Source organism: Pempheris klunzingeri, chromosome 12 (genome assembly GCF_042242105.1).
Source record: "Pempheris klunzingeri isolate RE-2024b chromosome 12, fPemKlu1.hap1, whole genome shotgun sequence".
In the NCBI taxonomy this organism is placed as follows: Eukaryota; Metazoa; Chordata; class Actinopteri; order Acropomatiformes; family Pempheridae; genus Pempheris; species Pempheris klunzingeri.
In genome coordinates, this window is record NC_092023.1 from 2,091,337 (window position 1) to 2,118,783 (window position 27,447).

Here is a 27,447-nt window from a genome sequence, read left to right on the forward strand (position 1 = left end):
CATTATATCATGATATTATTTCATATTGCTGTGGGGGCCACTGAGGGTACAGTTCAACCAGATATGGGTTTTGCAGGTGACTTGCTGAGTGCTGCTATTCTTGCATAAAAAATGCATCAAAGTGGCAATTTTGCACAGCTCATTGTGTTTAATGGAGTGCTGTAAAACACGTCCTTTCCAGTGTAATTAATGAGAAGACAGAAGCGTGAAACACATATCTAGAGGGTTTGTATCATAAGTATTCCAATTTCATAATATGTTATAATTTAATTTTCTGCTATTCTTCCATTTGGCTGCAGCACAAAGCTTAGGAAACATCTCTTCTGACAATTAACTGTCAACTACACTTTGCTGAAACTGTCAAAACTCTGATCATCTTTTGAAACATCGCTGGATTGCATTTGTAACCAACATTTGGTAAATCGCTGTAGCAGATCGGTAATACACAGAATACAAATCTTGTAAGACACTTCCATCCTGAGTGAACTGTGTATTTAACGGCCTCATTGCTCATCTTAAACATCTAAATAAATGGAAATCAAGAGCCCGACCTTTGCACCTCCTTCATGCCTTCTTTTCTCTCACGCTTCTCTCATTTTCTAATGAAATGCAACATTTCACAAAGCCCCCAGATTAATGTGCAGAAATAAATAAATAAATAGGAGGAAGCATTCAGAGTGACTGCTGATGCGAGAGGAGAGGGGATTCTCACAACCCGCTGCCCCTGCTGTAAGAACATGCCTTATCAACGTTTTCTCCCTGTAAAATGTCAATGGGATTCTTCCCATTTCATCAACAAGGCTGCACATGCATCTGCTGTGAGCTGCACGGCCTCTCCGCCTCGTTCCACCATGTGAGCCGCTGCTCTCTCGCTTCTCCTGTCTGCAGAGCTCAGGTCTCTCACCTCTCACGTTCACCACCGGCCACAGTGAACCAAACACCCAGCAGACAGGTTGAGTCTGTCTCTTTGGAAGCGTTTGTGCCGGGATGTGTGTGTGTGTTTCCCCAGCAAACTTGTGTGTATTAGTTTTAGTGTAGATACAGAGATGTACTGCATGACACACATGGTGCACCAGCTGCAAACCTCTGTATTTCTAGGAATTTACATGCACCTCTGGCCACGAGGGACTGAAGGAGAAGGAACTACATGATATTTAAATGAATTTGCAAAAGTGTGCAAATTGTTGGGAAACAAGTTTGCCAGCGTGCGTGATCTACAAGCAAGTGAGCGAATCTGCATGTATATTAATTCAGTCCTGCACTGGGATGTGCTACCAAGCAAAGCATTTACTTTAAACAGGAACCGTGCAAATCATCGGAGAAGACACTTTTCATCACTCACATGAAAACAGTGTACAAAGGGAATCTGGCCTGTTTTATCCCCGTTCAGGTGTTTTTTGCAGGTGGACGGGAGCCCAGAAAGTTGCCGAACACACGACAGTCACAGAGGAGCATTTGCACATCTAAGAGAGCATATTTGTCCTTTTTACACCCATATTCCAGGTAGAGTTCTGTTGAACATCTTGTTTGCATTTGGTGATGAATAGTGCACATGAAAAACGTTGTTTCCTTTTAAACTGGCCAGTTATTCCTGGATTAAAACTAGGGGCTAAAAACCACTTGGCCCTGAAGCTTGGGGATGAAAATCAATGCAAAAAAAAGCAATTCCACACAGAGCGAGTACGGAGGTGTCTCATAACAACAACATCACGGCGACTCTGTGTCCTCGGGACAGCTCTGCTTATGCCACTGCATGCTTACTGTATGTGTGAAGCTCAGTGTGTGGGCAGCTGGGGTGAGGGCAAACTTCAAAACCAATTTCATGTTTGTGTGTGTGTGTGTGTGTGTGTGTGTGTGTTGCTTTCCTGTGTTTATATGTGCGTGCAGTGTTCCTGTATGCTCCTGGCCAGCATCAGTGCTGTCATGCACACAGGAATGTATTCTCAGCACGGGGGGGCTGTCCTGGACATGTGCATGCGTTCGACCACTCAGGTGAACGTTTGAACTGATTTTAGAATAAACATTTGAAAGATGTAGAACATTTTCTTTAGTTAAATCTGAAACTTAGAATGAACTAATAAATTATAGATATGATCGAAGGATATTTAAATCTGCAGTGACTCTGAACTGCTGACTCTCAAAACTGCAAAACAAAAATCTAAGGCTCAACATGTATGAGTTGATTACTACTTAGTTATGAGCTGTTTTATATTCAGCATGTTATTAATGATGCATCATGTTGAAGAGATTGAGCACCGGTCAGGGCTTCCTCTGCCCAGAGCTTTTGTTTTTATCTTCTACCTCTACAAGCCCATAGTGGGTTAGCGGCTGCTCTGTGTGCACGAGATGATACAGAGAGATCATTTCAACAGAATCCAAAACCACTGGATTTACAGGCAAAAAGCCTCCAAGGCAGCCCAAAACCCAGTTCCAACCAATTCTGTTATTTTGTTATTGTCTGTGCCATTAATTTGTTATGGCCACTCATGTTCAGCAGCCTGCTAAACTTTTAGTGAGGTAAAGGCATGCTGTCCTGGCAGGATAGCTGTAGAAAAACATATTGGAAGGAAACTGTTGAAATGATTGTTTAAAAGGTGAAATGTTACTGATGAGCTTCACTGTGGCCACCAGGCAGGGCCTGCAGCCCCAACAGTAACCTATTCTCCTGCGCTAATGAGTGTTGTTGTCAGTAAATGGGTGTTAAGGTCATGTGGTAGCCAGCAGAATAATGTCCAGGTCAGAGGTGCACTGTATAGAACCATTAGTGCACCATTTCTCTCAGTTCCCACAGCGGGAGGAGGGGAGCGAGCATGGACACCTTCGTAGCACACAACATTTATGTGCTCTTGGTCACACATGTTTTACTCGCCATTAAATCATGACTTCTTGCTTGTTTTGGGGTTATAGAGGTCAACACAAATACCATCAGCCCTGGAAATGATCTCTATCCCTGTATAACATGAAATATTCAGGACTGAATATGAAATGGCCAAAGCTAGAAACATATCTTTACTGTTGGTGTGGTTTGATAACCTGAGACCAAACAACCCACCAGATGTTTTCAGACTCAATAATTGCTTAATGGATATTTCTGACATCCTCAGAAAATGTGTTTTGTGTGTACTGTGTGTGCAGCGTACTGTGTAAGAACATGTTAAATAGGTTCTTGACTTACAATGTGGAGCTTCAAGAAGTCTCCGAGACCGGAGGAGCTATCCACTCGGACCAGGACAGCATCCTTCAGGTGCGTGCTGAAGCCGATGGCTAGCCGGTCCGCCCTCGTGCTGGGACGATCATTTGGCGGCCACGTGTATGTGATCAGTCCACCGTCTCGCCCAAATATGTACGTTGTTCCCGCTAGAGAAACAAAACAGAGGAGAGAGAGAACAAAAACCGCGTTAATAGTGTTTTTCCCTTCACAACCGAGTACCAGGTGTGACTGTCAACATAACATTATTAGCACAGCAAAGCCAGCATCGCTGCCATGTGTACAGAGCAGCATCACTGTGGAGGGTTTTATTGTGCTGAGTAATGACTTCGCAAAGCACTGAGCAACATATCACTCTTGAACAGCTCTCAGCCCCATCTGAGGGCTTAAGTGCACTCATGTCAATTCATGAGTACAGAAAAATTCAGCGACAATGAGGGAGACAGGTACTGGTGCTGCTTTCCTCATAATGGTGCTCAATTACTCAGTTTTACTGCTATTGCCTGTTTCACCTCTAGAAGGAAGAGATACAAGTGAACGCTGGTGAACTTGCTGTCATGTCCCTGGTGCCCAGGTAACCAGCACGCCAAACGGGCACCTCCCTGCGTTCAACGCTTCATTAACAGCCTAAAAGGGAGACGCAGCCAGCAGCTTTATTGACCGAGTGCTCAAATGATGCCCTTCTGGTGACCTCCAAACCAGCTATTTCCTCTCTCCCTGCATTACGTCGTTGTCTTTAGCAGCCGTATGAAAGGTTTGAGCGTGACCTGCTGGATGAAGGGTGGATCTAATTACCTAGCTATTCAGCGAGGAAGAGCCTTGCAGCGTTACTCCAGTGACCTAGTCCTTCCTAGTCCTTCTTTACTAATGGGAAATGGTCTGTTAACGCAGGGAGTATGTTCATGAATAAAGCTACACTTTCAGGTGTTGATGCTCGCCAACCAACCAGCTGTCAGAGTCGCCTCAATCAAATAAGTGCCTGTTTCTTCCAAATTAAAAACCTTGATTAGGATGGTGTGTGTGTTTTTGTTTTTTTAAAATCTTTTCCTTAACATAGAAAAGTATGGTCATGGAAGAAAGTGTGTCTATGTGTGTGCAGTTGTGAAGGAATAAGAATATGATTTGGAAATAAATGCCTATGAGAAAGCCCGAAAATGAATGCAGCTGTCAGATTAGCATAAAAACAGCTATCTTCATGAAAAATTAGACAGGGAGCTCTGTTAGTGTGTTATGCATTTACATGTGTGTGTGTGTGTGTGTGTGTGTGTGAGCGAGAGACCAAGAAACACAGAGAGAGCGCCAGAGAGACAGAGTGTGTTAATATTCATAGGGGCAGGGAGTTAAACAGCCTTAGCCTGAACAATAGATTATAAATCATTCTGACTGTAATTCCAATATTTTCTTGTAAACCAGTTCACAAGGATATAAAACTATCGATATATTTTGCATTTATTTATATATTTCTCTTGTTTTCCTCCCTCTGGCTTTTCTTCATAGTGCCCTGATTAAAGTGCGTCACTCTACTCTCAAGTTCCTTTTCCAATTTCGTTCCCTCATTTGAGTCAATACACACTGTCAACCATTAGCAGAAAAGAATTGCATCATTAATTAACAATAAAGCGATTAACAAATGATGTTGGGACGTACAGATCTATGGCGGGATTTATTGTTTTCATAAAGCATAACTCGCATTTGTAAAACGTAATGAAATAAGACTGTAAGGATTCTTGTTCTCCTAATGGATAACACGTTATGAAGCTTGATGACTTCTACAAAGGAAAAGACATTACGTGTAATATATTTGCGAGGGAGGCATCATTTCTTTTTCATGAAGTCTGCCGGCTACCGCAGAAAACCCTTCTTGTTCCACTAATGCATATCTGATGTTGCCCCCTTCACAGAGCGTTCTCCAATTCATGTAGCTTGTGCTGGACTGTTGTCACTGTCTCCAAGTTTCCCCTCAAGCCACCAAACACTTGCTCCATGCTCCAGCTTATTATAATTAAGCTCTTTTAAACCATGTCAGTGTTGGAACTCACTGGGCCCTTAAGCGTCCATTTCCCCCTCTGTCTATTCATACGACTCGACACCCACTTTATCCCACTGACAGCTTATTTACTGTTGGTGACCTCCCAAAAAAAAAAAAAAGAAAAAAATCACTGTAATATAAAGATTGCTCATTTCAGTGGACTGGTCTGCAGATCTTGCTGGCGACGCCTTTAAGCCAAATGAATAAACAGCAAGACCCTCATGTCGAGGCACCAAAGGTCAACGGAACGAGCTACTCTGTGACACGCCGATTATAGAACTAGTTCCACACCAGATTCAGAGAGTATAGATAATAAGGTTGGCGATATGTATAAGGCCGTCTGAAATCCATACAAGACCAGTGAAGACCTCCTCGAGGGACTGCTGGGGATTAAGATACGTGGTGAAACATGGCTATTGCACACCTCAACAGTTGTGCAGTGGCATGAAATTAGCAGACTCGTGCCTGCGTACTTCCACTGGTGGGGGTAATTATGCACTGGCTCCATATTTGTTTTTTGCGTGCTCCTGGGACACTGGGCCCAGTATGGATCTGTTGTGGTCATTAGATACAGTCGTGTTCTGGAAATACTTCCCTGCTTGTTGTCTCTTTAGTTTGACAACGAGTTTCAGTTTATTCCCTGTTCACCCAGTGTCTAATAAAAAACAAATGAAAGGACAAAATCTAGGTAGATAATGAGGGAGTCTGAGATAGAAAGGGCTTAGAGGTCTAGGACTGCAAAACAACATGTGATTAAGATTCCACATGTCCTCACATGCATTCGTATCACCTACAGTCACATGCATCTCTCCAGAGACGTCACAGAGCAGCAAACATGTGGCAGTCTTACTAGAGACGATCACTGATGATCAGACCTCCAGGATGAACTCCTCAACCACAAGTATCCCCCGTTAAAGGATAATGAATGAATGTGTCCTCATGTTGGACTACATTGAGAGCTGGCTGCTCTCCGCTGTGTTGCTTAACATCAAAGAAGATAAACATTGGCAGATCAAACACGGTGCTTTCATTAAAAATGTAGTAGTATCCCAGGAGTTCTCCTGCATTTGGCCAAAGAGGTGTGTGGGATAGTAGACTGTAAGATAGCAAACATGGCCTGTGTGTTAGATCCCTCTTGGCACCGACTTCTCATGTCTGAATCTATTTCTGCCGGAATGACGCAGCAGCATATAGTAAAGCGGCCTCAAAGTGCTGTATGTTAAATAAGCTGTGTGGTGTCACATGAAGATGCAGATAGGTGTGAGCAGACAGGCTCTGAGCCCTGCTGGAGCAGGTGTGGGGGGGGTGTTTGACTATAGCGCTCAGCTAAGGTCAGGCCCGCAGACTGTCTTTCCTCTGACCTCCAACACGGCCATCATAACGAGCCTCATATTACCACCTCTGCCGAGAAACTGGGGAGGAATCCAATCATAATTACATAGTTGTGATGGAAATATGAAAAGGAGAGATGACATTATGGATCTGCTTTCTGTCAGCACCTAGCCCTCGTGTTTCTCTCTATTTGCTGCCAAGGATTCCCGTAATGACTGGTGAGCAAAAATAGATTACCCGTGATGCTGCATGTAGTATAGTTATACATATATATATATATGTATATAAACCTGATCTCCATGAATCACATGAATTGAATTTCACAGTAACCTCTTTTCTCTATTGTCTCTTGTCGATGTTCATGTATATATAGTGTGTTAAGACATGTTAAGACAGGTGCATATTGACATTTAGCAGGTTTACACATATAACGTATCCTGTACATCTTCTCAGTGGCAACGAGCTTAATGAGGACAACATGCGTAGGACTTCTGAAGCCCTCCAACTTGTTTGTGAGGGGAATAAGTAGGCGATCATTTACATAAATTGCTGCATGCTGTTTTATCCCCAAACCATTTAAAAGGACAAAACTATATTAAGGAGAACAGCGTTTGGGTTTATCTTTGGTCTGCGCTCCTCCCCCTGATGGGATGAGTACAATTAAAAGAAGCTTAATGATGTCTATTGGATTACAATTTCAGCTTCCAGAGAAATCATTACCACAATTTATGAGGACACAGTTATCCAATCAAACACTATCGGTATCTGCTAAAGAAGGTATCTCTGATCAATAATCCTGGAGATTTAGTGCCGGGAGTCGACGTGATCGATGTTTCTTCTTACCCCAGATCTTCCTTTCTCACTATATTTTACCTTTTGGGACAATTAAACGGTGGAGTTGTTGAGGATATGAGGGGGTAAATAGAATATGGTGTTATGAGCAAAACTGTTGTGTCCTTTCAGCTGCATGTTGTAACTTGGTGGTGATTACAGAGCTGTGAATTAAAGACAGTTCAGAAGGCATCAGTCTCTAATTAAAATGTTCTATCCATCCATCCATCCATCCATCCATCCATCCATCCATCCATCCATGGGATTCTTGTTTGCGCCACAGTATCATTCCTCTCCAGGCTTCTTTGCCAGACATAATTTATCAAATATTATACAAACCTGTTGTGACATGAATCAACAATAATGGAAGAGAAAAAAAAACATGATTTGATTATTAAAATGTCAAAAGATTCTATGTCTGAACTATAATGGTGTTTTCCCAGTAAGCCGGTCTTGTAGTTATTTTAGCAGCACCTTTAACATTTCTGTTCTACCTCGTGTGTGTATGTTTGCTGACTGGACTGTTTATTAAGGTTATATAGGACATGTTAATATAATCTTAAAATAATAATTTTTATATTTCTAATGCAGGTGAAACCAAGGATGAAGAGTATTAGTATCAGAAAGTTGTAGATAAATTCCTTTTTCTGAATGATCCATTACTTTCAGCTCTGTCAATGCAGCTATTTATTGAAGATACAGTTGTAGAATATGGAGCATTATTCTGTTTTTGCTAAAAAAAAAAATGGTTTATACATACGTTTCTCAAAGTAATGGATGGAAAACAAGTGTTTTTATTCTATATTATTTTGATGTGCTTCATTTCTGTGTGGATCTCTTCTCTGATTGCTCAGCTACAGTAGCGACTGCTCTCAGTATACTGTACTGTAACCATTTGTTTCAAGCGATTTATTTCTGATTTGTTCTGATTTGTTGCTGCTGCTCCAAATATAAAACATCTCATCTGTACAACGGAGAACGTTTCCAGGAAAAGACTTTCCCCGTTAGCGCACGGTGGCGAGGTGACGCTTCTGTCAGGGGTTTTCTTCTCCCTGTCTGCTCACTGTTCTGTTGACATGCTGTGAATTTAACTTCTGCAAAGTGTGTGTGTGTGTGTGTGTGTGTGTGCTGTGGTATTAAGGATCACCTGAAGTTCTTGCTCGCACCATTCACCTTCTGAGTGCATGTCAAAGGTGTGTGCTGCGCTGCAGTTGTGTGCTACTTTCAAGCCCTGCCAAGTTCTGTGTGCATGAACAGATCCTACTCAAAGGCTTTTTGTGGATATGTAGGCCAATTTGACTTTGATGTAATTCCCTTAAGCAGAAAAAAAAAAAAATAGCTTAATTTCTTTTTATTCCAAGTATACACACATGTGGCTGGCTGTACAATGCATGAAGAACAGGCTGGTGGATGCACCTTCCCCTCAGACACACTGCTCCTGTATTTAGCTGCCGGTTCCATTTGGCTCTTCACCTAATGTCACTGAACCATTTCTTACATTTGGCAATGAAGCTCTTAGCACCAGAGAAGCACAGTAGTCTAATATGTTATCTCCTCCCGAGCTAATTAAATTTAAAGTGCCGTATATTCGCTCATGGCAAGTCTGCTCCTTTTGCACAAGGACAAAAATGTTCTCTTGAGAGAGTTTTTTTTGTGGTAGATCCCCTCTGCACTCCTCTCTACAGTACATCAGTTGTCAGAGCGCACTGCTTTGACTGTTGAGGAAAACTACATCTGATAATGTATTCTACTCTGCTGCCAACAGCGCCACACATGCACTGTGAACTTCTGCTCGTGACAAAAGCCAATTTCTGGACCCTGTGCCACAGTTCTGTATCCACACACACAGAAAACTAGAGCACAGAGTAGTTAGGATAGCAAATGTCTGACTTCTGGGTCAAAGAGGTCGACTGAAGATGGAAAATATTCAACTGAAAATGTAACAAATTATTATTTCTAAATGAAATATGCACATGTTGCTGCTCGTAGATGACCATGTTAGTTAGTAGTCTGGTCTCAAGCTTGTACCGAATGCTAATCTTTCTCACATTCCAGTAATGTAAGCATGATATCTTTGTTTAACCTTTGTCTGCAACACTAAAATACATTTCCGTCCAGGACTTGTCCTGAGCTGACTCCTGCAGACAGTGTTTTCATGGTGGGTGTGTAATGCTTCCAGAGAAGGTATTCGCAGCGTGAAGGTGACTGTTCGGTTAGGAGGCATTGTAATTGCTGAATGTGGTTACAGTTTTTCTCCTAAAACCTATTTACTGTTGTATCTGTTAATGGGTTTATTTTGAGTGTATGGCTTTTGTCTCGGCTAAGTAATTAAAAAACGAGTCCTAATAATTTTAAAAAGAGACACAAATGAGTCGTAATGATTATGTATGTATTAAGCTATGCTCTTTATATTTCCCATAATTAAATCCTTTATAATAAAAATAACATTATAAAAAACATGCCTGCAGGAAAAACAGACCCTCCTGTCAGATGACAGAACCAAATGCTTTGACATGTGAGGTGATTAATTGCCTGACACATTTGACTGGCAGCCTCTATATGTTGGAATAATTAAGAACAGTGAGCAACAGCAGCTCGGAAAATTAAGTTGAGAGCAATTGTTCTTCCACTTGTTTGGAGTCAGTAGTTAAAGCACAGCCTCGGGTCGTGCTCGTCCACTCCCATGGGTAGAAATGGAAAAAAAAAAAAAAAATTCAGCTGGACAATGAGAACTGGAGAGCAAGGTAAAGTGGATACAGCAAGATCCCTGTGGCCACCGCCCCCCCAACCCCCAACCAATCTCTATTTCTATATCTGTTCATTGTTCCATCGCAGTACAGCGAGGTCCTTTCAACAATTTAAACCTCGCTCTCAAGCTTTGCTCCTGGAAAAAGCCATTCTCTATCTTCAGTGGTGTGTGAGCAGCCCTATGGGAGACTAAAAAGGCTAAGGATTGTTGACTTGTCTTAATCCTCTCTCTGCACAAACAACTGCCTCGGTTATAATGGGATAGGCAGTTAGAACAGAACCAGCAGGCATGAGAAAAGGTTTCATCACAGGTTGACGCTGGAGACACTCTGTACTACATACTAGTGAAATGACAACAACACAAACTTTTAATGTCACCATCTAAATTATACGTGGGGAGGTAAAGAGTCCTCCTACAACATAAAATCACATCATTTCTGTACCGTGTTTTTTTTTTTACAGCATTGCAATCTTGCAGCAGCACAGAGGCAAAACATTTATGGTGTGAGCACAGAGTGGAAACTGGGCAATTTTGCCAGCTCGTCTATAACTGCTGCAGTTATGTCATGAAACTAACCTATAACATAAAATACCGTATACTGCACATTCTGCCACATTTCTTCGCAAATGTGTTTTCTTTTTTTTTGTTGTTTTTAAAGTGATAAATCCTCCTTTCAGTCTTTATCAGAAGGCTGAGGCTGAGCTATTCTCTTTGCAGTCAGCAGAAAGCAGTGTGGACAGAGGTGCTAAATCAACCCAGAGCCCAGACGGCCTGCTTACTTTGTGTTGGCTTAATAAGTCTGGGCATATTGGCATATATACAGCACAGTCAATATAAACTTTTACAGCTCATTGCTCAGAGACTTAATCTTCACCAGCGTTACATCTGTCCGCTGTTGGGGATTGAGATATTACACACACACCTATGCTGAGAGGACTTTCATGTAATTCAATGATGAGTTATTGATAATAATAATAAATGTAATCAAAGAGCATCTTTTACACCTAAATCTGTTGCAGTAAATGATACATGGGGCTAAAGCAAACAAAGCAACAACCAAACAAATAAAAAAGGAAATATTCAAAGTCCTCGTGGAGTCGTCCTTCGTCTTTACACTGGTCGAGGCAGATATTCTAATTGGCTGGTTTCCACAGTATTGTTTTAACAATATCCAGTGACCTATGAGCCTTAAGCTCTTTCTAATGAAGACAATCCCAAAGCAGCGTTTCTGCATAGGACAGCTTACAGTGTCCAACCTGCCTTCATAAGCTGCAAAGGATTAATCCCCTCTCCCCCCCCGTCTCTCTCCCTACTTTGCTAATTTGATGTAATTAAATTAAGTAGAGACTAAAAGTGGGGCATAGCTGCTTGCCCCACAATTGGCCGTCCTTATTAGAGGGCATAAGATGCCCCGGCTCCAAACTGTTAGGAGCAACAAAAGCCAATAAACACTGGGAGACAGAGAAAACACAGTCAAGTCCGATCTCAAGGCGAGTACAGCCCAAAATAACCACATCAGAAAGGAAGGAGGGGGAGAAGGAGAGGAAGCAGCGAGGGAAACAGAGACAAAGATTTACAATAGAAAGTAGTTTCATGTTTTTTATCTAACACAAAGCATCCTTTATAAACCTTTACTGTATATTTAACTGTATGTTTTAAGGATTTAAGTTCTTCTCAGAGTAACTAAACATCCCCTGAAAATCTTTGCTAATCTCCAGAGGTTTAACTTTCATCACCGCGCTGCAGCGATGTAGGGGGGGGGGGGTACTCCATCACTGCTGGAGGTGCTTACAGGTGCACACAGAGGTCAAACAGGCTCCACACTTTGAACCACAGAAGAAAAGGAAAGACACAATTCAGCCTGGTGTTAGTTTACAAATGGCACATGTGAGTGTTGTGATAGCTAATGAGATAATACGAAGCTTTAGAGGTCTGAATCAGCCAATCAAATGCTAATCTCTTGGTGTTCTCTTGTAGGTTGTGTTTTCTTCCAGTGTTACATCAAACTCTGTAACCTGTCAGATTCTATGACCTGATTAAATGATTCAGTGTTTCTGTATATTGAGAAGCTGGTAGCATTTAGAGAGGGCCACTCATTTTAATAACTACTAACCAAAGATTATGACCCTGTGACATTATTAGATACATATATTTTAATAGCTGTAGTCCACTGTAGAGCGCTAACACCTCACCTAATCATTTTTGTTCTACACTTTGGGCTTCGTCATCCAGCTGAACCTCTAGTGTAACAGGATCTCACATGTAAGAGATTTTGGTAGATAGAAATCACAGCTATCAGAATTTGTGACCCCACCAAAATGCATTTTTTGGCAACACCGATCAAAATCCAATATGCGATTAGGTGTTATAAAAACATTCCATGTGAGGTGGAGATGCAGCTGAAATCCCTAATCAGTTCACTGCGTCTGATGGGTGACAGAATTTGGTGTAAGACCTTAATGCGACTCAGGGGAAGCGTCTCTTTCTCAGGGAGACAACACAGTCGCGGAGAAACACAGAGGGGGAGCTGCTTCACGGCCGTTACGTCCAGGAGGAATTATCACTCTGTCCACATACAGTACATACAGCATGTTAGTCCTGTTTTCGGGATTCTGAAAATATCCTTTAAGCGGCGCGAAACTGATACAATTTGCGGTTCGGCAGAGAAGTGTGAATCAAAAAATCTCCCCCTACATCATACTGTTGCAGCATATTTCATCCTCACACTGCACTGAAGAGATAAGCCTTCACCTCATCATGACGGCACCCCGGGGTAGCCATACCAACCACCCTCCCGCTTCATGGCAGGGGACCATCAATTCATGGTTGAGGTAAAGTTCTGCCCCCTGGGCTGGTAACATTATGCCATGAATGCTCAGTCGACCAGTGTCACTCACACCCTTCTGCCCCCTCCTCCGCCATGCTCACTTCCCCTAAGCCCTAAGTGATACATGAGCCCCTGCCTTGTGGAGCAGAATGGCCCATCCAGGCAGAGCTGACAAGACCCAGTGTCTTAATGGAGCAATACACCAAACGGGCCCTTTGTTACCCTGACCAGCTGCATATCTGCCTCCCGAGCCAACTGCCTTGGCTCTGATAGAGGTGTCTCACAGTATCGACAGCTCCTAATTTACTCTCTCATCATCACTTGCCTCATTTGCTCCTCAGACACAATGCCGCCTTTCTCTCGATTCAGGTCAGCCATTTTGTTTGCCAGCAATTTGTTGATTAGAATTTTCTGCATCCAGTGTTTAATTTGCGTGCCAGCCAACACACATATCAAAGTTAGACTTAAATAAAATCAAGCATCAGTCAATTCTTTGCTTTTTCATTCCAAGTTAAAAGCCTCTTTGACTGATTGCATGCCATCAGACATCAGTGCATTATTTAGTTTCAGTTTTTCTAGTATGTACCAAACATCACAGCCTCCAAATGGTCTCTAGAAGCTGTTGTCTTCTCTATTAGGGAGCCAACAGATGTGGAGTATGACTGCAGTTATAATTACTGAAAAAGACAAGTGTGGGGGATAATTACACAGTGGAAGTGAGGCAGAAAACAGAGTCCAGGGCCAGAGCTCTGATCTGAGACTAGAGACAACTCCGGCTGCCCATCACCATATGCAGCCCAACCTGCATCAGCACAAATACAGCTCTCACAAAGAAGCTGCTTTACGATCTGACAGAGCTACTGTGCTTTACTGAGCACGCTCCAACATTAGCACTATTCATAAAAAGAAAGTCATATAGCAGCCTGTACTACTCCTGCATAATTACAGAATGCTGCGCTGCAGGACTTTCTTTGCATGATTTAATATATCTGCATCTCTACTTCCACATTTAAATGAAAATATCAGGTAAAGCCCCCTCTACTGCCCCTCTTCATCTACAAAATCATTGTTTAGCTCGAGCAGTGGGTAGCTGAAAAGTGGAGCGTGAGCGACACTTCAAAAACGCAGACGGTGTTTAACGCGCTTGGTTTTGTATACACAAGGCAACGCAATGCAAATTGTGTGGTCTTCATTTTACATACATCAGCAAATGGACCAGTAACAGAAGAACACATTCAGAATAACATAAACACACATTAACATACGAATAAAACTGTGCTCGGTGCCTTGTTCATGCTAATGCGTCTAATTTTCATGTCTGTGAAAATTAGACACATGACACTGCTTTATTTCTACTGTTTACGCCCTACCCACGGGACAACAAGCACGCCTTGGCCTTAATTGCAGGATTAAACATCTGCTCTGCCTATTGCTGAGTAGCCTTACTTTGTACGTAAGCCTCTACTAAGTAGTGAGATATTATTTCATTAATCTGGAGAAGATCAAGAGAAAAAGATAGCCGGAAATAAGCATTGCATTTGCATGTGCTATTGTACTGAGGTGTGTAAGAGGGAGTTTTGTCATGCAGCACAACTACATCCTCTGCAATTTATATACAGCTACAGTATATTATATACAGCTTTGCCGCCCCCCTTATCAACAGGCAACGCAGGAGCACCATAAGAGAGCTGTGCTGTCCTCTATCTAACACACCATGCCATGTATCTACCAACAAATAAATATACAACAGTGAAAAAAAAGAAACGTGCGTGGGTATGCATTGTATTTCTACACTATGTTTCAAAATATATGCTAATATTAGCTTGCACTTAGGTGTTAGGCAGGCGTGTTTTTATCAGCCCTTGCCAGCAGGCCTGAGGCACTAAGAGATGGAAGGAGCAATGAGGAAGGTGAAATCCCACACAATCCTATTAGAGTGGATTAGGGGGCAGCTTTCTTTCTGTTGCCACTCTGCTGCAGGTGAGCAATTGTAAATTGCAAAAAAAAGAATAGTTGTGACATGGCTGGTTCTTATTGAGGCCACCTATTGTAACACGGGGCAGCCACTCGTTGTTTTAAAACCTTTTATCTTTTCATTCGACACGATCATTAAGACCGCATGCATGAACATGTGCATTAAGTTGTTGGGTAATGATTTGTGAGCTAAGAATAATTAAAACACTGTCAATCAAACCAACCATGTTGAAGCTGAAGGGATGGAGGGTTTTTTTTTTTTTTTTTTCTTCTTCTCTTTTTTTCCCAAAACAGCCGTGTGAAATTTAAGTAGGGCACATTATTGATCGGATGATCAATGACAATCATACATTTTCGTCTTGTGCAAGCGGACTGGCATAGAAACCCATCCTCTTTGGCCTCCCTTGTGGTTGGGGTTATCAGGCTGCAGAGGCTGTAAAGACCTCACCCTCTATCTTCTGTTTTTTTTTTCTCCTTTGACCTTTCCCAGAACCAATTAGTCCAGCGCTAGGGGAGTTATCACTGCACTGTTGGAACTACTATACGTCTGGACAATTATATGTTTATACCTTCCGACTGCATCATTTCCTTATGACCTATTTTAGATTCTAACCAGTGACATGTTACGATATATAAATGAGACTTTTCCCATGTGCAAATTTGCATATCGCTTCAACTACCCACATTTACACTCTTCGGTTGTGACAGTGATTCAAAGTGATGAAAGAGATGAAAGATGATTTGGCAGAGTGCTGCTCTTTATGTGTGCAGTGAGCTTGCGTGCATTTGTGAGGGAGTGTGCATGAGGACGTGCGTATATACAGGCCTGACTGGCACAAAGATAGCTGCTGCCTCATTATGATGACAGAGAATGAGGCTTCTCCAGGGTGACTGAACTCAATTCAGATTAGATAAAAAATAGGGCATTTGCATTCTTGATCTCCACTTTATTTCAGTTTATTTATTCTTTTTTTTCCTTTCTTGTGCTGTTCCCCTGGGAAACAGAAAGGCATTTATGTAGTCAATCAGAGTGGACTGTGGAGAACTCTTTAAGCTCTTTCATTAGCATCCTTAATGCCTTGACCTGCGCTACAGCTGCATCACTCCTCCACGCTTCCTGTTCTCTGTGCTGTTAACGTTGGCATGCAAACGTTCAGCAGTGGCTCAAACATTTTAATATGTGGAAACTGTCCCATTTTACCTGCTCCATTTATAATGTGTGTCTTCTCTGAAGCTCTTTGTCTTACTGTTATTTGTGGTGGCCATCTTTCTGTAGGACGCATTAATATATCTGCCATATTTGTTTTGCTGTGTCCTGCTGTGAAAAACAACTCTACTAATGTTAATCAGTGATGTTTTATATAATCTAATGAAAAAGTTTCTATCAGGTGTAATCAGTGACATGTGGCATTATCCTATTACAACATGCCAGTGTACTTTGCAAGGCTAACAGCTGTGTCCGTGTGAAACAACACTGTACGCTTTGAAACGGAGCAGTTGATAAGTAGAACTGTATGATGATGGTTTTCTCCGTCACACTCGTCAGACAGATGTAACACCAGCAGCGAACGCAGACCAGACTTCTTAACGTTTTAAGTAATTATAGTGAAAAAAAACTCTGGGAAAGCCAGAGGTGTAAACAGACGGACGGACTGGATGAACAAGAAAGAGGAGATGGAGAGAAGATGATGCTGTTGATGATGATTCACAAAGTGCCTTATGGGTAAAAAGCTCCCTGACTCAAACTCATCCAGGACCTATGCATGTTAGGGGCATAGAAATCCCCTTGAGTCAAGGGAGGAGGCTCTTTTTCTCTCCCTCCCTCTCCGTCTCCCAAGTCTCTAATCCGAAACCAGACACATTACTCAGCTGACCCCTTGCTGCCCACCGCACGCACAGTCAGGTCTCATTTCCCTTCATGCCAACCATAGCCTGGTCACCACCGAAACCACACAGACCACTGCAGGCGCAAAAGGCTGCCCACTCTGTCTGCTTGGATGGGCTCTGTGGACCAACGAGCGAGCGTGGGGGTGGGGGGGTGGAGTAGGTTGGGCGGAGTGGTCGGAAAGAGATGAAGTGCAGAGAGTGGGGACGGACGGAGGAGAATAAGACGAGAGCCAGCGAGTATCATAGGATGCAACTAGGTTAAAGACCTAAAGCACTCACAAATAAAAAGGGGATGTTTGTGTTCACACACATCAGAGGAGGAGGAGAAAGAAATGTCTGCAGTCTTCACTCCCTCATTCGCGGGTCAATAACTGCCTCTGCTCCCTCTAGAGCAGAGGAACATGTACTCAGATCTTTATCAGGGCAGCTATCATCTCCGCCGCCTCACAGAAGCAGAGATACTGTCATCCTCACACTATCGCAGAATGACATCAGCTCAGAGACATGGGAGTAATTATATTATACAAGCCCACAACACACCGGTAGCAAGGCAACATCAGAGACCATCCGCTCTCTCCCTCCTCTCTCCCTCCTCTCTCTCTTCTTCTTTCTCTCTCCTCGTTTCTTTCTTCACTTTCTCCATCTCTGTTGCTCTTCATTCTCCGTCGTCTTTTATTTCTCCCCTCTGCCCTCCCCTCCCTCCATCCCCACCCCCCTCTTCCCACTCATCTGTTCTCTGCAGCAGCGCCAGCACAGACTAGAACTGTCTCTAATCCATTCAACCAACCATCAGAAGGTGGAGAGCTTTAAAACTGATAATAATCACTTAAATTGCTTCACCGACTTTGATCAAACAACCAAGTTTTGACATAAAAAAAGCTATTTGTGTAGTAGTTTATGGAGCAGATGTTGGGGGGGGGGGGCGTCCCCAGACATGTGAAGTATATCACATGATTATCACGTCCCCCTCCCAGCCATTACACATGTGGGCTGTGACTCTGAAAGGATGATGCATAAACACATAAACACATCTCATAGAGAGGCGCCAAATCACTGCAGATCACCATCTTCTGCATCAGCCAACAGAAGTTAGAAACAGAAAATCTACATGGATTACTTAAACTCTAAACTTAAACTTTTCTATCGATCCGATCATCTCATCTATCCAGTCTCAATGAATTAGAAGAGCAGGTACAGAGGAGAATATGATAACCTAGTTAGCCGGCATATCAAGTATCGTATCCATCTCTGGGAAAGAAGACTACCACCTCTGGGAGTCTATTCATGATGAATGGTATGTCTGCTACTCAGAGTTGATACTGTCTGAACCTCATTACTGCTTGCCCTAAACAAACAATACATCACACTCCAACTCAATTTCATACATCCTGACCGTGGTAATTTTCTTCTTCTTTCCACATAAATCAGTGAGTTCAACACAAAGCAAACAGCAGATGTTTTCTCTAACAGTATGATATACACAGAGTAATGCATGTTTTCCAGTGACATCACTTACTGGATGGACAGCCCGCCATCACGGGGACCAGAGTTACTAAACTTTGCGACATGTGAACGAGTGAAAATGCACATTTTCATGAAATGGAGATGGAGGCAATTTGCATATAGAACTAAGTGTCAGCACCTTATTAGCTTTGTTCGCTCTAATCACTTGAGACAATGTCAACATGGCAATGACAACAACGGTGAAAGGCAGGTACAGTTACATAAGTATCACAAATAGGATTAGATTTTAACATTGACAGTGATACCAAAAGCAATGAGAGAGAGGCAGAGAGGTGGGGGAAATATATAAATATATACTGTTAAGAATACAGAAACAGACCTAAGGGGCTACGGCCCTTGTATTCACAAATTAGACTGAAAAAATTGAGCTGTACATGTTTAATTGCTGCAGTGCTGCATGTACAGAACAAGCCCCATGAAAATTAAACCAATTGCAGCACAGCTAAGACAACAGCACTGGGGCTTTACAGCAGCGAGCTTTGTCCTGGAGCCAGGTACCATGTTGAACAGCATGTCTCCCCATTTTGCATTTACGCACCCTCTGTGCGCTGATCAACCAAAAATGTAATCATGTTACTGAGAAAGCTTTTCTTTGGCCCCCCCAAGCTTTCTGGTATAGTAGCAGCACGGAGGAGCAGCAACGATAACTATGATATTAAGTCAGTGAATGTGCCTGAAAGCACCACATGCCCTCGGGGTCCTCTGGGAGAGCAGGGGGTGAGAGGAGTGTTGTCCACTCCAGACAGGTCATGGCAGAGTGGCCTAATTGCCTCTCTTGTTGTCTCAGTAGGCCGGCAAACCTCCAATCTCCCTCATCATCACTGAGGGGCACTGAATCCCTTGTTCGTACAGGTCTAACTCTGCCCAGTGATCCGGGCTCCGGTCTTGTTTCTGAGCTGCTCCTGTGTCCAATGAAAACATCCTCAAAACGCCGGTGTGGTGTTATCACTCGCTGCTTAATGCCTTGTGGTGCCAAACTTCAGAATTAAAGATTGCAGAACAGTGGAGGTTTGTTATAAATTATTAAGAGGTGTCTAGTCAATGGGATCCAGGGCACCTCAGCATTACGTCAGTGTTACACCAGTAGTGATTACGTCACTCAAAAATGCCTGGGCTGTATGATGACTAAAGAAAAGGAGTATTTTGGTCTTCTAAGTGCCCGACTGTCCTAAACATCGACGTCGCCCAGAACTTCAGGTAAAATTCACATGTAAAGCATTCAAGTGGAGACAAGCCCCACCAAACAAGTGGAAGAAAAACCAAACTGCAGCTGCATCTAAAACCATTCGCACACACACTGTATTGTGGCGAGCACACTGCAGTCTATTATGAGTACTTGGGGTGAGGTTATATAATTCCTCAACTTCCTTTTCTTTTCCTTCCTCACTCTTAATGACGGTGTCACGAACCTTCTTGCCACACAGGGTACACAGGCCTCATCTAGCCTCCACACTGGGCAGGGGCCAGGAGCGGCTCAACGCCCTGCTGAGATGGAGGCAGCATCTTTGTGTCTTCCAAACACCCAGGGGCAACATGGAGCGCCACAACGTTCTAATCCTGTCTAATCTGGACACAGTGGAGCATCTGGAGATAGGGATATGGCTAATCACAGACATGGAGACAGAGGGCACTTTGCTGAGACAGAGAAAAGGGGGATGGATCTGAGCTCGACTCGCTGTGGAACACACAGCTATGTGTGTGTCTTGGGGAATCAGATATATGGAATAAAAAGAAGCTATGTCAAGTCATGTTTCAGACTTGAATTTGCAGGAACATTAACCAAAGAATAAATGAAGGTGGCTAAAAGTTAACAGCAATGAAGAAATCTAACAAGAAATGCGTAATAAGTTACTGCACGCCGAGAATACATGGCAAGGAAATACTTACTGTGCCCTGCTCTTAGGGATGCAGGTGATCTGTGGATGGCAATAGGCACAATATGGTGACGCTTGTTTCCATGGGAGAGGTGAATGTGGTGGAGACTCTCCACAGCTCCGGGTTCTGACCCTGCCACAAAGCCCAGAGCCAGGGCAGTGATCCACAAGGCCAGGTGGGTGAGCGAAGCTGAATTCCGGTTTAAGGGCTCTGCTACAGGCCTCAGGGGAGCAAACTGTTTCCTCCAGCCTCCGAACATCTTCCCTGAGTGGCCGGGAGAGGCTTCAGATCAAGGTGGAACTTCAGTGAGCCTCACAGCCCCATACTTCTCACCTTGCCAAAGCTCACTATGCCCAGAGACTGAGACACTCGCACAGATCCACAGAGAAAGAAAAAAAGCAAAAGGGACACCACACAAAATGTCGGTTGAGGGGAAAAAAAGCCTCTTGCTGTTCTCCACCGAGTTAGGAAATCCGTAGCAGCACCCAGGAAGGTAAAGAAGTCTCATAAATCATTATACAAAAACAATCAAAAACATTCACTCAAGAAATTAGGGCAACCTCAAACAGCAATGGAGAAATCCCAGCTTGCTCCAATTCCCCTAGTTCCCTTATTCTCTCTGTTTCTCCTTCTGTTAAGCCCTCACAAAATTAGAAGCATCTTCCCCACCAAAAACTGTTAATATTCCAAAAAATGCAATTGCCGAAAAAAAAAGCCAAGTTAAGAAGAGACTGATAAGACAAAAGACAATTCTTCAGAAAACCAAGACAGACATTCTGAGTTTCCCTCCTGTTCCTCCTCCAGTGGTCTCAAAGGATGTCCAGAGGAATGGGACCATAGTTAAATCCGAGTCTCATTTGCATGTGCCGGACGGCTGCGGCAGCGTAACGGGGGAAGGCGTGATTGTACCTGCAAGTTGTGCCAAGTAGCGCACCCGTTCCCCATCTAGAGATCTCTGCTCTCAAGCGCTGACAACGGCGGTACCTGAGAGAGCAGCCCTGGGCAGGAACACACTCACACACAGGCAGCGTCGGCAGCGCAGTTCCAGAAGATGTGCGCAAGAGGAAGAGGGGAGAGAGGAGGAGGAGAAGGAGGAGGAGGAGGACAGAGGGAGGGGGGGGAGCCTCGACAGCCAGCCAGGAAGCAGGAGGGAGAGTGGCTATGCAAATGGGCAGCATTCACATAGCGAATCACTGGAGCCTGAGTGCATTACAGAGGAAGAGCCTATTTAGGCAGAATAGCAGGAATTGAAGCTATGTCCCCCAGCTCTGATTCCTTTCACAACCTTTCCCAGCTCTCCCCGTTCAGCCTTTTTCAATCCACTCTCCTGTGTGGACATTCAAGAGCAGTAAAAGGAAGAAAGAAAGCACACCAGCATGCAGGACTGGCTAGATTCATTTCTGTAGCTACTTTTATCATATCATCTGCCAAGACTCCTCCTCTTCTCCCACTCACTGTCTTTCTTTTCCTTCTTCTTCTCCCTCTCTGTGAATTTGGGGAAGTTGTCTGATGGCGGTCCTATAAGTACAAACCAATGAAGCCGAGCAGTCCTTCCCCCTCCATCGCCCAGGAAAACTGTTTTCTCCAGGATCTTAACTGGACTCTGCAGTCTATCGCAAGATTTTAGAAGAGTGATGATGCTGCAGCTCACATAAGCAACTCTCTCTCCCCCCCCCCTTCTCTCTCGCTCTCTCTCTCCCTCCCTCCCGCTCTCTCACAAACATAAGAACACACACATGCACACACACACACACACACACACACGTAAACAAAGCACGCACAGTGCCAGAGCTGGCAGTTGAGCGCTGTCCACAGAGAGGGTGCTGAATCTGGGCAAGTCTGCCTTGCCTGCTAATAAAAGACCATTTCTCACAAGAGAGGGAATGCTGATCGCAGACTCAGTGTGCAGCACGGGTTACGGGAATGTAGAGAACATGTGGGCATAAAAGCCCTGCTGATAAACACAATCTGGTTCAGCTGGGAAGTGTGCTCAGTGTTCAGAGTTCAGGACTGGAGAGCACAAGGCTCAGCTGCAGTGTGCCTGCTTCTGCTTGCACACTGGCCATTCAACATCCTCCCCTTCGAATTGCAGTGTTCTAAGCTGCAGGAGGAGGAAAAAAAAAAAAAAACTGCTGAGCTGATCTTTACGGTTTACAGGGAATACACAGGCATTTCATGCCCAGAGGAAGCCAACTTAGCCAGTGTGACACAGAGGATAATGTGTCCTTCTCCGTTTTCTTTTTCACTTGACTGTTCACATGAAAACAATGAAAGAAGCCTTGAGGAAAGGAAGAGCCAATTAAATCAATCATGAACGTTTTACCTGATCCATTTAATGAGTACAAATACATTAGAAGTGACGGCTCAATCTTTAATGGCTGCTGCGATCTGATTTTAAACATATTAAAGACTCTTTATTGTTATAAGATGAAGATAACCAGTAAAATGAATATGATCAGCCATCTGGCATGAGAACAGATGAAGATACCTCTTATTTCTCTGTTGTGTCTGCTACCCTGCTCCTATATGGTATAAAAAAGCAATTGAGGAACAAAGCAGATGCTGCACACATTAAGCAACTGAGTTGTTCTCACCTTGTAGAATCTCAATAACTTGGTGCAGCCACCTGGTGCTGAAAAGTCAGCAGCATGGAACCACTGCTTTGTTCTCATTTGCAATGGTGAAAAGGAATGTTCCTGCTGAATGTGTTTACACTTTTATAATTATCAGCAGTGCAATCTGCATAATTACACCTAATAAGGCAATCTATCAGGGCTGCTTGCCAAGGACAACAACCTGACTTACCATGTCCTCAAGAGCAAACTTTTACAAAGGAACAAAGTGAGATTTTAAATCTCTAACATTGCAAGTCAGGTAAATAAAAGTGTAATGTGTGCATACTGTCACAATTATAAATACATCCTTTCTTTTTTTTTTTAATAAGCTGAAATGCTGCGTTCGTATGCAGCAGCTGAAGTTAATGACATCAGCAGTAAGGTGATACCTTTATCAGGTTTATTATTAGTTACTTGTTCATTTGTGCCCCCAAGTGGCGAAACTGTAAAGTGCACAGAAGGTCTGGGGGTTTATCACAAAGTCAGCGGCCGATGCTTCACAGATTCAGTGCAACAAACGACCCCGAGCGTTCAGTGAGATCACAAAAAGAAGCACTGCTAGATACCTCATCACTCCAGATATTCAAATCTGCCAATACAATCAGCTGTTGTTCTGATCACCTCTACCAGCCACCACTACGCCCTCAGCAGGTCGCCCTCTGCTCGGGTCAACAAAATGACCAAAGTGAGAGACTAAAAACAGGGGCCATGCATACAGCTTCAGGAAAAACATTCACCACTAAATTCCTTCTGCCTGCACAGAAGCAAACACCTGAGACCACAACTTAAACTAATTTCAGCACATTTACAGATCTCATCAGCTTTAACCAGAAGGTTGTTGGCCACAAAATGAGAAAATCCTCCTCCACAACTAAACTTTCATCATTAAAGAGTTTGTTGTGTTTGTATTCTGACTCTTGTTGCTGTTAGTGAGACGTCTTTTTGACAGAGAGCCAAAAACAGCTCTCCTTTGTTTCCACTTAAAACCCAAAGGATTGTGCAACTTTCTGACATGTGTGATGCTTTCAGCACATTCCCGCTGTTAGATTTCATGTCTTCATTTCATTTTAAGGTAAAAGCTACAACATAAAACCATGGAGAGCTACCTAAAGAGAAAAAGGGGAAAAAAGGGAGAAATCTGTTGGAAAGAGTGGCTGACTGACCCCCCCCCCCACCCCCCCACCCCCCCACCCCAACTAAGTGATCAGTGAGAGGAGGAGAAATTGGTCTGGGGTGTCACCGTCCCTTGGAGAGCAAAAGAGTATAAAAGGATGAGAGTAGTGACTGTTACTCACTTAAGGCTGCGAGCAGAGTGCACTGAGCTGATGAGATGATTTTTGGAGGACTGGAGAAATGGTGGCAGATGGGTGGTCTAAGAGCACCTGACCTGACTGGAGCAAGGCCTTTAAATCAGTTAAAGGGCCATCAGGCGACACTTTATCACACATGGAGAGACCCTTCAGGAAGAGACGAGCACTTGGAACCATTTTGACAGCAATGCCCCTCCTCCTCAAGAGCCACTGCGATGTTGACTGTAGACATTACAAGCTGATATATCTAACGGCGTTATCAATTAGCACGACCGGCGTAATGCTGAAAGGTCCAGGACTACAGCAGTGTGCACACTGTTTTCTGGTGCATCAGATGCTCTGCTGGCTCAGAGGATATCAAGCATGCAGGCCAAGCCATCCATGAAGCGGGTATACCTGTTGTGTGCTGGAGTGACACATCTGTGTCAGGCACAGCAACACATGTGTCCCTACAAGCAAGAGCCTTTGGAGGCTTTCATCTCTAGTGAATGTTGTCCACTGGTGGGGAGAATATATTATAGTAAGCATGGTCAATAAAAGGCTGGAAGAGATTCCTGTCGCCAACTCACCTGATCGTCAGTAAATGTTTGAGCAACTGAGAAATGTAAAAGTTGAGATTCAGGTCGTCCCATGATTTAAAGAAGCAGGGAGGGTCCAAAAGAGCAAATGTGACTAGTTCAAAATGCAGATATTCAGTGGAACAAGCAGCTGTTCGGGCTGCACTGCATGCAGTGTGATCTTTTTGTCACAAAGACTTTGGTATTCAACACTAATATCACCTGTCATACATTGACATACAATATTAAACCTGAGCTCTTTATACAACTGGGACTCTTCTGTGAATATCAAACGTGTCATTACTCATCCAAACATGATTCACAAATGCTACAGAGAGGGACAGAGGAGCACAGAATGCACTGATGCTAATGTGCCCAAGTGTACGGGAATAGAAGCAGAGTGCCGTCTTAGTCATCCCGAGATGTGACATGATAAGACCAGACAGACACGGGGAGTCAACGCTCGATATAAACATACAAGCTGGAAAATTTCAACAAGCTGTAAATTTCAGCACAGAATGTCAATAATGTTTGTGTTAGCAGAGGATGTTGCATCAGGGCGCCTGCCCATCAGATTACTCGACTGCATCAGTCTGAGTGAGGGAAGTCAACTCTGACCTGCACAGGTCCAAACAGCATCGACTGGCAGCTTCACTGACCGGCTCATGTGCTGCAGAGCAGAGTGGCTTCGGCTTTAAAGCATCACCAAACCCACGACTCCCCTCATCATTAAGTGATTAGCTCTAAGTATCTATCTGTCATGCATGTGCTGCTGTCACACAGTCGATGATTATCATATTAAAGAAATGGAGCCTACACGCACGTGGTGTAAGCTAAGAAAAATGAAACACGCCAACATCAAATGCCGCTGTTTAGGTAAAGCAGCAACACTTGTGCAAGCAGAGATCTGTGCAGCACACTGTTCATTATGCAAGCTGTGAGGACTACATAAATAACACCACTCAAGCTGATAAAACAACCCACTAATAGGAAATAATGCACAGTTAGTGTTGTAAAATCCAATCGGCAAATGGCACTGTATGGCAGCATAAGGGAATGACTTCATTTTCACTTAGAGGGAAAACAAAGAAACAAAAACTCCACATCGATTCTCATTCATCCTTACCCTAATTTTGTCTCAAATGACTGAGACATTATAATTAATTCAATGGAGCTACTAAATGAAGTTAAAAAAGCTCATTAAAAACATTCTTTGACACTGTTAATACTGAAAGTTATTTGGTTTGATTGTTGCATATTGCAGCATTTCCACTTGGGCGTGTTGGTTTCAAGGAGCAGTATGGATCTTACATTGTGCAGAAATCGAGTATTAAGTAAATATGTGGGTGTAAACCATTCAACATAACACAGACTTTGCTCCGCACAACAATTTATCATCATAAAAGCTGCTCTGACATGGTTATATTCAAATAATGTTTTCCCTTCTCTTATTTAGCATAAACACACATATACATATACACAGATGCCAACATGCACACTGCATCCTCTCCACTGCCACGGCTGGAGCAGGCCCAAGCTACGTACATGGAAGATAAACAGATGGATTTTTTTTTTTTTTTTTCATTGCACACTGAGATATTTGTATAGCCAATAGACTCCTTTTGCTCCTTTCACTCATTAGATTCTGCTGGAAAGAGATGCTTTGGAATCTGGCAGACGTGACGACTTTTTTTTTTACATTTTTTTTTTTACTCCTAATGCAAAAACGATGCCACAACAGTGTTATTCATTTCCATAAATCCATTTAAATACACATTAAGATTAAGCGCAGAGGAAATAACATTCAAAAATCCTTGTACCTAAGTGCAAATAAAGGTTGTGTGTGTGTGTGTGTGTGCATACGTGTTGATGTGTGTGTCAGTGAGTGGGTGTCATGTGATGATGATGATGTGTGTGAGAATGCATAAACCAAATCCTGTCATTGAGAGATAGGGGTCACAGGTCGGCAGCTTTTCCGGGGGCTTTCTCTCTATCTCCTCTGACAGTTCCCAAGATGCAGTGGGACACCGGGGCACTGTGACTCTGTCTGTCTGTCTGTCTATCTGTCTGTCTTTCCTGAAATCCATCCAAAGTGGATCTCTTCCCGTCTCAGAGCAGTCTATCCTGAACAGGTCAAGGACGGACTGTGTCTCCCTTCGGGAGTCCACGGCTCCTCTGATGACGGACCGCTCTGCTGTGCTGCAGCGAACTGCGACAACAAAAAGACTTAGCGGGAACAAAAATGTGTTTTTCTGAATGCGAAAGTATTCATTCGAAGTTCATTCCTTTTTGAATAAAGCTAAAAAATAAAGCAGAAACTAAACAGTCTACGCTCTCTTAGGAGAGCCATGCTACAGCAGAACTGTTTTTATTGTGGTTTCATCAAAACTAAAGCTGTTTAAATACAAAGGCATTCTGCAGCCATTACCAGTGGATCTACTTCCACTAAAGGAATATACTGAAAGCATCTCCTTCCTACACAAAATTTCTATCAATGAGTACTTTTACTAGTGCTGTAGTATTCCAGCGTTCGTCATTCAGAGTGCACTATAAACTCTATTGACTCTCAGCTACATGACATGCAACGTCTTCCATTTCAAGTATCATTGTGTATTTTTCAGTCCCATTTCTATTGTGAGTCATTGAAGCAGCATGACCTGACTGAAGAAACATGAATCAGGTGAATTAGATGAACTTTAACATACACATAAATAAGATGGTTGTATGAT

The 27,447-nt window shown here is 43.2% G+C and overlaps 1 protein-coding gene across 3 annotated transcripts in view; it reads right to left on the reverse strand.

The window, feature by feature from the left end:
- LOC139210586 (neurexin-1a) overlaps window positions 1-27,447 on the reverse strand; it is a 227,609-nt gene that overhangs the window by 76,636 nt on the left and 123,526 nt on the right. For all 3 annotated transcript variants that reach the window (XM_070840646.1, XM_070840645.1, XM_070840648.1), the window contains one exon: window positions 3,176-3,357. In XM_070840646.1, coding sequence (XP_070696747.1) covers window positions 3,176-3,357 — 182 coding nt within the window. The remainder of the gene's footprint in view (window positions 1-3,175; window positions 3,358-27,447) is intronic.